Source organism: Hyperoodon ampullatus, assembly GCF_949752795.1.
Source record: "Hyperoodon ampullatus genome assembly, chromosome: 11".
In the NCBI taxonomy this organism is placed as follows: Eukaryota; Metazoa; Chordata; class Mammalia; order Artiodactyla; family Ziphiidae; genus Hyperoodon; species Hyperoodon ampullatus.
The window spans coordinates 25,045,776-25,058,273 of NC_136924.1; the positions used below are offsets into that span (position 1 = coordinate 25,045,776).

Genomic DNA, 12,498 nt, shown 5'->3' on the forward strand with positions numbered 1-12,498 from the left:
GTTAACTGGTTGTGCATGAAACCATGAGTTTTCTTTAAAAGTCCTTTCCAATTTTAAATGGAAAAATAGCGGTTAAGAATATCAGACATTGCAGGGGTGGGATAGGGAGGGTAGGAGGGAGGGAGACGCAAGAGGGAAGATATGGGAACATATGTATAACTGGTTCACTTTGTTATAAAGTAGAAACTAACACACCATTGTAAAGCAATTATACTCCAATAAAGATGTTAAAAAAAAAAAAGAATATCAGACATTGGAACTCAGTGACCTCTGCCAGACTGCCACTTACCGGCTGCACATCCTTGCTTTCTCCGTATGCCAAAGGGACTTAGAAATATGTACCTCATCTGTAGTCATGCAACATTCACAATGCGCTTTACTGTGAAATTATGAATGTAAAGAACTTTGCCTGGTGCAGTATACACAGTGAGAGGTAGTAGCTGTTGGCTGTTAATGATGACAGGCATGTTTTCTTTTATGATAAAAATACACATTTTTCTTATAAACCTTTACTGAAGAGAGTTCAAAAAACGCCGCGCCCACATACCCACTCAGCCAGAGCCTCCCAGCTTCCAGCCGGCCGCAGGGGGCGGGCGCGCCTGCTCCGTCCGCTTCTTCCGCCCACGTGACCCGCTCAGCCGGCTACCCGTCTCCAACATGGCGGCGCCCAGGGGCTCAAGCCGCACGTGAGAAAGAGTCTGAGTACGTGGGAGTGCAAGTGTGGGAGCCAGTTTCCCTTGTCTGCAGTCAGTGGCATCCCTTCAACTCCTCCCGAGATCCTCGCGGGCCGCCGCCCCTCTGCAACCATGAAGCCAAAGCCAGTTTCTCACAAGATCGAGAACACTTACCGGGTGAGTGAAGAAACTTGGCCGTGGGACTAGTTCTGAGCGGGACTCCCGGGGCTACAGTGCTCTGGGCCGAGGGGAAGTCATTTGTCCGGAGGCTCTAGCAAAAGAGCCTCTCTCTCTCCGGGTGTAGTAAATATGGGATGGGGAAGGAAGCTTCAACTGCAGATTTCGCCCATGTTTTGTGGCGTCTGGCCTGGCTGAGACTTCTCTTCAGGCCAGAGTTAAATTCAGTGTCACAAACTAACTGTTTAGGAATTCTTTCCTGCTCTTTTATCCTTGAAGACCGAATGGGGGGCGGGCCGGTGGGAGGAGGTGAGTGATTTCCAGCTACTGGCTACTAACCACTTTCCCGGTTTGCTCCTTGAGGGTTTCTTTGTTACTCTACAGCCGTAGGTCTGTATATGTTTAAAAACACTGTTGTTGCCACGACTTAGCCAGATCCTGTACCTGCAGCAGGGTATGAAACCTAGCAGTAGATCTGGCGAGGCCACGTTGCTAGCTTTTACCTAGGTCAATCCATCAGTCTAGCATGGAAATTTTGTTTGAAATGACATTTTGCAAATATATCCATAGAAATATTTCATTATCTTCGTACAGTAGTGCAGTGCATTTGTCTTTCAGTTTGTTTTTAAAATTAACTTTTGTGATTTATCAGTGATGTCTACTTCTAGTTGTAAAACTCAGTTATATATTTTACGATTGATTGAAAATACAACTCTGAAATTGTAAGCGAAGCATAACATTATTTCTAATGATAGAACGTAAGGAGGCACATTGAACCTTTAAACTTTATACTGCCACAAGGACATTGTCCACATATGATTTTTATACAGCACTCAAACAGATATTCAAGATATGATAAGTATAAAATGTGGATGTGTTGTAAATATACTTCTCCCCCACAGTTTCTTACGTTTGCTGAACGATTGGGAAATGTGAATATCGATATTATTCACCGGATTGATAGAACTGCAAGCTATGATGAGGTAAGAGAATGTTAAATGAGCTGATCTTCAAGTATTCATAGTTGGATTTTTAGATTCTCTTTGAAGTGAATTGTTTCTCAAGCCATTCTTTTATGAACATGAAATGCATTAGACCTGTGCTGTCTCAAACAGTAGCCACACATAACAAATTAGATTTAAAGTAAAGTAAATTAAAAATTCTAATGCTCAGTAGCCATATGTGGCTAGTTGCTACCATACTGACCAAGTGCAGATATGGAACATTTTCCATCATTGCTGAAAGTTCTATTGGGTGATGTGGTGTTAGAAAATTTACTTGATTCTCAGGTGGCTTCTGATTCCAACCACTCCCTTCCCATGTGCATTCCGAGCACTGCTACAGATTCGTATTCCTGAAACTACAATTTTAAAGAGGTTTTGAGCAAGTCACTTTCCTGGGGCTCAGTTTCCTCCTTTATTAAAAAACATGGGGGAGCTAAACCACATAATTTTTTCCAGTTCTAACCATGCTGTAACTCAGTCACACCTCTACTCAAAAATCTTGTTTTCGCTGCATCAAGTCATTATTTCTCTGTCAGCCTTTTAAGGTCCTGTATAACATGCCTTTAAATTAGGGATTCAAGGTCAGTTTTTACTGTTTTTCACTTGACTCTAGTCAGACTCCGCTCACTATCTCTTTGAATGCCTTGTCTCCAGTATGTGAATTCAGTGTGTTAATGATGTTATCTAGGTAGGCACATAATGCTTTGAGAACTCACCATGAAGTGATCCTAACCTAGATTCTGTGAGGGTGTAAGGTGAGGTGTCCAGAAAGGTGAAGTAGACAAGGTGATAGCTGAGTTGAGTCTTGTTTGTATAGGTTTTAGCATGGCAAAGAGAACAGGAAAGGCTGTTTCAGGCTGAGGAAGAAGCCTTTATAAAGGAACAGAGGCTAAAGAGAGCATGTCACATTCAAGAAACGCCAAAGCATTTCAGTATGCTTATAATTGCATGTGGGATGTTTGTTTATGTTGATGGTGACTGCAGATGGGCGAAGGGGGTAGCTGGTGAGAGATAAAGCTGAAGAGATAATCAAGGACCATGAAGGGCTTCATATGTCAAGCTAAGTTTGGATTTATCCTGAAGCTATGGGAAGTCATTCTAGGATTATAAGGCAGGGGAATGTGTGACATGATCAGTTGTAAAGTTTAGATCTCTCTCTGGCTTTAATGTGGAGGAAAGAACAACCAGTTGCTCTGGAGTCAGGGTAACCAGTTGTGATGATTCGGTAGTCATCTAAGTAAGAACTTTTCTCTCATATAAATATGTGCAAACACTTATAGAGGTCTTTTTTTTTTTTTTTTTTTTTAAGAAAAATTGGTTCCTACCATTTACTTCACTATGAAACTTGCTTTTCTCACTTTGAAAGTATACTATCAACATCCTTGTAATTTAATAATAGATATAATTCTTTTTAATAGCCACATAATATACCTTATTATGTAGAGACCATAATATGTATACCAACCATTTTCCTTTTGTTGGATATTTAGGCTTTTTTATGTCCCCCCCCACTACAATAAAGCTGAATGAATGTCTTTATACTTGTATATTTACAAATTTTATAAGAAATATCTCCAAAAAGGGAATTGCTGGATCAAAGGACATACCTGTTTTTTATTTTAATAGAAATGCCAGATTACTTGTCTATAAGGTTGTAGCAATTCATATTTCCAAAAGCAGAATGAAAGAACTGTAAGAGTCAACATTTTTCTTGGCCTAAAATTGTGAAAAACAGAAAAAAAAATTTTTTTAGTGTGACTATTACATAGTTTTAAATCTTCTGCCCATATTTTACACCTGATTGCTTTTTTAGATGTGTTAGTTAATGCCCTGTTTAAAAAAAAAAACTAAGAGGAGTTTTTCAACTCTTGACTATCATCACTGTCTTAAGGTATTAATATATCATTATTCTTATTTACTTTGATTATAGTTTTTCTTTGAGTTGTCTGATTAATGAACTGCTTTAATCTTGGCAGGAAGTTGAAACCTACTTTTTTGAGGGTCTACTGAAGTGGAGAGAACTGAACCTTACGGAGCACTTTGGTATTTTCTATTTTATTTCTATTTTATTCACCCATCATTTGTACTATATATGGTCAAAACAGCTAAATATTGGTGTGATGGAAAAGCAGAACTTATTCTTTTTTTTTACCCCCCACCCAGGGAAATTTTACAAAGAAGTTATTCACAAATGCCAGTCTTTCAATCAGCTAGTCTATCATCAAAATGAGATAGTTCAGAGTTTGAAGACTCACCTGCAAGTCAAGAACAGTTATGCCTATCAACCCCTTTTGGAGTAAGTAGCATGTTGAAAGAAAGGCAACAACATTTATCTGAATTTTAAGAAAGGTTGTTTTATAGCTACATATGCTTTAGATCTGGTGTTTGTAATTTAGAAACAAGAATTTACCTTTTTTTGTTAGATGAAAATATTAGTACATTACTGTAAAGCAGAATCTTAGGGGTATACTTTTTTGCTTTTTATACTTTTACAAGAACCTGATTTTTCTTTGACACTATAGGAATGATTGACTATAACTTGTGATGGAAGGTACAAGCTCTAGCCTGATTTCTTTGCTCAACTCTTAAAACGTGAAAAATTTTATACCTCTCTTGAGACTTGGTTTAGTAGCTTTAATTAATCCTTTCATCATAGGCGATAGGTTGTCATTTGTGAAACAGATTTGTAGTATTTGGTTTTTGATCTACATGTATCAGAATCAGTTACCTCTCCTTATTTTTTTCATCCAGTTTAGTTGTACAGTTGGCACGAGATCTGCAGACGGACTTCTATCCCCATTTTCAGGATTTTTTCCTGACTATCACTTCAATCCTGGAGACTCAGGACACGGAGTTGTTAGAATGGGCTTTCACCTCACTGTCCTATCTGTACAAGTACCTGTGGAGACTAATGGTGAAGGACATGTCCAATATATACAGGTGACCATTTCTCTCTCTCACATGGGTTTTTCTTTTCTTCTTCTTCTTTTTTTTGCTTTAAAATTTTATTTTATTTTATATATGATTCAGTGCTGTTTAGTAAATTTATAAAGTTATGCAACCATCACCACAATCCAGTTTAAGAACATTTCCATCATCTCCAAGAGATTTCTCATGCCCATTTGCAGTCAGTTCTGCTCCCCATCTGCATCAGTTTTGAAAGCAAAAGCAATATACATATATCGAATAGTCAAGATTGCCTCTGGGGAAACAACTGTGTGCTTGAAGCCCCTAAGTAGAATGATCCTCTTCTACAATGATATTTTTTAGCATTTAAGTTTTTAATTTTTAATTTTTTGGTCAAGGGCAGTTTTTATTGATACTGACAACCAGCAGAGACTTTCTGACTCCCATCTGTATTTAATGAAAACACGCATAATACCTGTCACTTGCACCCGCTGACATGGCTACCTAACTTTAATACGTTCTTTAATTGCCTTTTCCCTGTCTTCAGTCTGACGCCAAACTTCCTTTCAAGCTCAGTCTCTAATTATTTCCTTATAAAAAGTTGGTTCTCCAGCCAAAGTGGTCCATAGTCTGTTCCATCAGTCTGCATTGACCTGACCTTCTCTTATCTCCAGCTATTGAAATCAGACCCCCCACTATCAAAGCCTGACTTGAATCCATAGCTTCCATATACATGCCCGGGCACCTTGTCCAGAAATCAGAGCTTTGTACTCTGAACACGTCTGGCATTCTCTACCACTTATGTCACATGGCTTCTGTTATAATCATTTGTTCTAATGTAATGGTGTCCTCTGCAAACCTATAAACTCTTCAAGAACCCCATGTTAAATATTTGCATTTTCCTAGCCCCTAAAATACTGATTAAGACAAAAGAGACACTCAGTATTTGTAAGTAAGTGTGGACAGGGAAAGAGAATGAATTCTGTACCAGCTTTTTGTTTAAACTAAGGCAAAGATTGTTTGTAATCTATTTCAATCTGGGACTTAATGGAATTTTCTACTTGGCGTCCTGATTACTTCTACATACTTCAATTGGCACAGGAACACGTAAGATTAACCTTTTACCCCAACCCAGTATAAGTATGGATATGGGATAGGACTGTCGATTTTGTTTGTGTACCACCTCCCTTCACTCTACCCTTCTTTGAACACGGAATGAGAAAGAACTATTTTTCTGACCTTTACTAGTTCTCTATGAAGATTTTGGTAAAATCTACCGAGATTACTTCATTAAAGACCAGCAAGATCTTGGGGGATATATAGTTTTTTTGATTTCATGACTTCTGCTGTTACTTTTATATCTCCTGAGTCAGGCTCTCCAGTTATAAATTTGTTTGCTTTCTGTATGACATCTTGACTGTTTCACTTGACTGTTGTTGAAATCAAAGTCTGCACATTCCTGTTCAAGCCAGCTCTTCTCATTCATTTGTGTGTTCAGTAAATATGTACTCAATGCCAGGCTTTGTTTGGTCGCCCAGTTTCTAACGGTGATACCATCACTCTTCCCATCACTGAGATTTGGCCACTTAGAGGCATCTTTGACCCAGTTGTCTTCAAACACTTCACATTTTCTTGATTCTGCTATTCACGTACTCAATCCAGTGACTACTTATTGTACACTGTGTATCAGGCTTGAGACGTACTCACAAATAAACCAGATAAAAATCCCCCTTAAGAAGTTTACATTTTATCAGGGGGAGAACATCTTGGGCATGGGGCTTGCATGAGCGAGGAACAGTGAGGAAGCCTGGGTGGTGCAGCAGCGTGTATGGGGGGAGAGTAATCAGGTGATGTCAGAGATGTGGTAGTAGGGGGCCTGGCCATAACGGGCCTTGGGGATACTATAAGGTCTTTGGTTTCATTGCAGGGACTCTTGAAATGTCTCTTGGGTTCATCCATTACCATTTCCCTCTGCCACTGGCCCTCTGTCATGCCCTTGTTTGCCCAAGCTTTTATGACTTGAATAACTCCCTAGTTGGACTGCCAGCCTCTTCTTTCTTCCTTTATATCACCCTATACTGGTGCCCAATTTCTCTTTCTGAAACTATTCATTTCTTATTCAGCCAACACTTATTAGTACCTGCTATGACCAAGGAACAATTAGGGGCTGGAGATATGGCAGAAATATGAGAGATGTATTCCATGCTCTTCTCTCATTTGGGAGACCAGTTTAAACAATGTGATTATATGAGTCATTATTTAGTTATAGCTGCATGGCTGTATGACCTTGAGTATGTTGCGTAGCCTTTCTGCCCCTATTTCGTTATCTATAGGATAGGGATAATAGTTCCTACCCCACAGAGTCGTTGTGCTGATTAGATGAAGTAACATAGTAAGTGCTTACTTAAATGTAAGCTAGAGTCCCCACTCCTTTGCTTAGTGTTCAGAGCCACCTGTTGACCCGAGCACCTTTATCTGGAGCTGCCTTCCCCACCCATATCATCCTTCCTTTAGACAGACGAGCCTCTCTGATATCTCTCTCTCTTTTTTTTAAATTAATTAATTAATTTATTTTTGACTGTGTTGGGTCTTCGTTGCCGTGCATGAGCTTTCTCTAGTTGTGGCGGGCAGGGGCTACTCTTCAGTGTGATACCTGGGCTTCTCCTTGCGGTGCTTCTCTTGTTGCAGAGCACAGGCTCTAGGCGCGGGTCTGAGTAGTTGTGGCACGTGGGCTCAGTAGTTGTGGCTGGTGGGCTCTAGAGTGCAGGCTCAGTAGTTGTGGCACACGGGCTTAGTTGCTCTGCGGCATGTGGGATCTTCCCGGACCAGGGCTCGAACCCGTGTCCCCTGCATTGGCAGGTGGATTCTTAACCACTGCGCCACCAGGGAAGTCCCTCTCTGTTATCCCTTGACTGTGATCACTTCTGCCCACCCCGTGTTTGCTCTTGCTTTGATCTTTGGTCTCCAGTCCCCACCTGGATTCTTCCTGTCATTCAGGGATCACTACAAGTTTCATCTTTTCATAGTCTTTCCTATATGACCAGTGCCACCAATCCTAGGATTCTTTAATGTCTATGACCTTCAGTCTTCTGTTTGACATGTGGGTATCGTGGTAATCGAATGAGATTTTAAACGTCTGTGTTATTATAGCTGCTACATCTTTCTTGCATACCTTGCACAGTGTTGGGCATATAGTTAACATGTAGTACATCTTTATTAAAATGATGATTAATTAAACATGTCTTATTTTCTCATTTATAGCATGTATAGTACACTCCTGGCTCATAGAAAACTACATATAAGAAATTTTGCTGCTGAAAGCTTTACTTTTTTGATGAGAAAGGTTAGTTTGATCATTTATGTGTTTATTGCTCATTAATCCTCAAGAATCTGATGAACGGAAGCAGATATCTTTTATAATATAGTTATTATGGACTAATATTTTTTATATAAAGAGAAACCTGTTACTGTTTTGAGTTTATCTCACCATAAGGTGGTTTTTGCTTACTAATGTGAAATAATTGGGGTTACTCTTTTATTCTTACTTAGTGTATATATATATATTTCTCTAATTCAAGTCAGTCTATGCATGAACAGTGAGATTAACAGAAATTTTTATAAAAATTTCCTGGAAGGAACTGATAGTATAGTGTCATTTGTGTTTGTTTTTAATAGAGTTTTTGTAATAAAACAAAAACATTGCTATTAAATTTCTTTTATACTCATAAAATATAAGCATACTATTTACTTTAAAAGATAGAATGTTGCCTTATGTAGTTTTTCTTGGTACATACCTTCATGTTATACCAATGAATTAATCACTCTTTTGTGTGACATTACAAGTGATAATATACTCTTGCAACAGTTTGAAATCATTGCAAGTGTCACTATTCCTTTTAGAATTTTTATCCTAATTACGTTTAAATATGAATCTTTAGAATAGCAAATCATAATTATTCATTAGGATATGTTTATGTTGTAAATACAGTTTTCCATTTGCATTTTGTGTTTTAGGTTTCTGATAAAAATGCACTTTTCAATTTAATGTTTCTTGATCTTGACGAACATCCGGAAAAAGTAGAAGGAGTTGGACAGTTGCTCTTTGAAATGTGCAAAGGAGTTAGAAATATGTTTCACTCCTGTACAGAGACGGTAAATAACTGGGAGGAGTTCCTTGAATCTATGTGAAAGGGATTAAAAGAAAATAGTTAAGGTTTACACAGACGACATGGAGAGAGGATTGCCTAGAATAAATAGAAAACATTCAATGGGGCGCATTAGGGCTTTAAAAACAATGCTTACCTACTGTAGGCCCTGGGTCATTAGGTATTTTTCATTTAAAAAAAAAATCACTGCTCGGGACTTCCCTGGTGGTCCAGTGGTTAAGACTCTGCGCTTCCACTGCAGGGGGCATGGGTTTAATCCCTGGTTGGGGAACTAAGATCTCACTTGCCATGCAGCATGGCCAAAAAATCAATCTGTCAATCAAAAAATTTTTTAAATCACTGCTCTCTTCATCCTGGATGCTAGAAGGTGACATAACTTGATCGATGGAGGACTGGGGGATATTGTGTGATAAAATTCCCCATCGTAGTTTGGAAATTTCTTCTGGGACACGCAGTTAACCATCAGAGCTGCCATATCCTTGATTATCCTGGATCAGATTTTAAGGTAGCTTGAGCAGAGTGGGGAATAATCAGAGAGGGAAATACCAATGTAATACTTGAGAATAAGAGTGTGCATGTTCATTTTCATGATTCTTGGATTCCCACAGGCAGTGAAGCTAATTTTGCAAAAGCTAGGACCAGTTACTGAAACAGAAACTCAACTTCCATGGATTTTAGTTGGAGAAACACTCAAAAACATGGTCAAATCCACAGCGTTCTACATCTACAAAGAACATTTTGGTATATTTTTTGAATGTTTGCAAGTGAGTTCTGATTTTTAAGTATTTGTGTGTAATTAGGAGTCTTAAGAGTTGATTGTTGTTCTTAATTAAGCAGATCACTCCTGGATATTGTATTTTATAATTGTTGTCATCATATTTTTATATACTTACTAGGATTTTCCTTTACCTCTGTCCCCTGTACTATTTTTACTTGCTTTGATAGCTTGAGATGCAGTAGAGCATAGTGGTTAAGAGCACAGGCTTTGGAGCTTGAGGCCTCTGTTTGAATCCTGGCTTTGTCACTTACTGCTAGTGTGACTTGGGAAAACTTAAGTCTCTGGTCCTTAGTTTTTCCATCTGGGAAATGGGGATAATAGTATTCCCTGCCAGTGAGGATTATGAGGAAATACTTGTAAAGAACTTACAACAGTGCATTCAGAAATGTTAGCGGTTATCATCAGTGACTCCCAGTAACTGTGTCTTTTTCTTTCACAGAAAAAGAATGTGAAAATTTGAACTGCTTCACACAATATTTTCGTTATTAAATTAACAGATGAGTTTGATCTTTGGTAATTATTCTTTCTTATAAATTCTTCGTTTACAGGAATCACTCCTGGATCTACATACGAAAGTAACCAAGACTAACTGTGGGGAAAGTTCTGAACAGTTTAAAAGGTTGTTAGAAACATATCTGATACTTGTAAAACATGGAAATGGATCAAAGATAACCAAACCTGTTGACGTTTGTAAAGTGAGTTCCCAACTTAATTTGCTTAGAGCCTATTCATTAGAGGCTGATTGCTAAGTGTGCATTGTTTTTCCTTTTATTTTACAGGTATTGTCTCAAACGTTACAAATAGCCCATCTCTCCACATCTTGCCGGGCAACCCTCTTGGATGTAATTTCTGCTTTGATCCTAGGTGAAAATGTTTCCTTGCCAGGGACCCTCATCGAAGAAACCATAGAAAAAGTAATTGACTTTTGCAAATATTAACTGAGTAGTTAATACTGTGTTTAGCGTTGAGTAAGCCTTCTGGGGAATATAAATGAAGCTTGGCAAAGGCTCTGTCTTCAGGGAATTTATAATCTTGTTAAGGAGATGTGAATCGCGTGCTTTAATGGAAATAAGCAAAACGAAATGTGATAAAAGCTAAATCTGTTCAGCAGATATTCAGCAAACAAATATTCACTTAACCAAGTTCAGGCTATGGACTAGATATTGCAGAGTGGACACTTTTATTTTATTTATTTATTTATTTTTGCCTGTGATTTAAAAAAATTATTTATTTTTAAAATTAATTAATTAATTAATTTTTATTTTTGGCTGCGTTGGGTCTTCGTTACGGCGCGCAGGCTTTCTCTAGTTATGGCGAGCGGGGACTACTCTTTGTTGCGGTGCGCGGGCTTCTCATTGCGGTGGCTTCTCTTGTTGCGGAGCACGGGCTCTAGGCACGCAGGCTTCAGTAGTTGTGGCACACGGGCTTAGTAGTTGTGGCTCACGGGCTCTAGAGCTCAGGCTCAGTAGTTGTGGCACACGGGCTTAGTTGCTTGCAGCACGTGGGATCTTCCCAGACCAGGGCTCGAACCCATGTCCCCTGCATTGGCAGGCGGATTCTTAACCACTACACCACCAGGGAAGTCCTGCCTGTGATTTTTTATTGTTAGTGAAGTGGGGCCCTGGGAGTATGTAGTTAAAATCTGTTGAGTCAATCTATTTATGTCACGTCGTAACATAAAGGTTAATTCTGTCTGGGGTTGAGGGACAGAGAAAGCTTTTCAAAGGACTAATATTTTGGATAGTCCTTGATGGTTAAATAGCAGTCTGCCAGTCAGAGAAGGTGTTAAAAACTCTAGGAGAGAGAATGGCAAAAATATGTTCAAAAATCTATGTTGCTGGGCACATGGACACATGAAGTGTGATGTATATCAGCAAGGCTTTGCCTGGCTTTGAAAAGTTAGGTTGGATTTTATCCTCCAAGTAGTGGAGGGCCCTGGAAAAATGTTAAGCAGGGAAATGATTTAATGAGATTGGCATTTTAGTGAGTTTAGAAGATGAATTGGAGGGAAGTGGAATTGAAAATAGATCAGTTAGGTTCTTCCTAGCTTCATGTAGTGCAACAGTATAAAGTTTAGAGGAAGGTGTAAAGTCGTGCTACTTGCCCTTTTGTAATTCTCTGTAGCTGGGAAAGAATGGAGCAGCTCTTAGGCAATCACTAGAAACACAGCCCTTCACATTTGTAAGTCCCTTTTGAGAAGGCCGAGCACTTAGAATACTGGTTGAAGTGTGCCCACCGTACCTTTACTCTAGTAGCTTCTTTCCCGAGGAGGAAGGCCCAGTGCCTGTGTCTCACGCCTGGTGTGTCCATCTGCACAGTGGCAAATTCAACAATCCAGTTCTTTTTGCCTTCCATGACTATTTTAACTTGTATCAAGCATCCCACACTTCCTGCTTGCAACTTAGAGGACCTTGAAGGTTTCAGATGTTTTTATTTTCAGGAATGGGAAAGTACTCTCTTTGTATTTACATTACTATTCTTTGCCTGTGGTCCACAGATTTTTGAGAGCAGATTTGAAAGATGCTTAATTTTGGATTTTTCGGAAGTCATGTTTGCTATGAAGCAGTTTGAGCAGGTGAGTGAGATATTAAGTCTTGGATTTGTTTGTTTTAAATTTGTCATGATAATATAATCAATTTAAAAATCCTATGATTTTGTTTTTTGAAAGGAATAGAATAAGTATTTGATGTTTTAGTTCATGTATTTTTTTTTTAAAGCAGTTATATTCCAGTTCTAGGTCACATGTGAAACTTTATTCCGCATGCTAAGCATTTTAAATGATACTAGGTAAC

At 38.8% G+C, this 12,498-nt stretch overlaps 1 protein-coding gene across 2 annotated transcripts in view; it reads left to right on the top strand.

Moving 5' to 3' along the window:
• Positions 1-806: 806 nt before the first annotated feature.
• UTP20 (UTP20 small subunit processome component) overlaps positions 807-12,498 on the top strand; it is a gene marked incomplete at its 5' end in the record, with an annotated part of 91,156 nt that continues 79,464 nt past the window's right edge. For both annotated transcript variants that reach the window (XM_079715022.1, XM_079715023.1), the window contains 11 exons: positions 807-851; positions 1,754-1,834; positions 3,832-3,898; positions 4,019-4,151; positions 4,607-4,795; positions 8,024-8,105; positions 8,777-8,914; positions 9,537-9,692; positions 10,255-10,401; positions 10,486-10,620; positions 12,204-12,281. In XM_079715022.1, coding sequence (XP_079571148.1) covers positions 807-851; positions 1,754-1,834; positions 3,832-3,898; positions 4,019-4,151; positions 4,607-4,795; positions 8,024-8,105; positions 8,777-8,914; positions 9,537-9,692; positions 10,255-10,401; positions 10,486-10,620; positions 12,204-12,281 — 1,251 coding nt within the window. The remainder of the gene's footprint in view (positions 852-1,753; positions 1,835-3,831; positions 3,899-4,018; positions 4,152-4,606; positions 4,796-8,023; positions 8,106-8,776; positions 8,915-9,536; positions 9,693-10,254; positions 10,402-10,485; positions 10,621-12,203; positions 12,282-12,498) is intronic.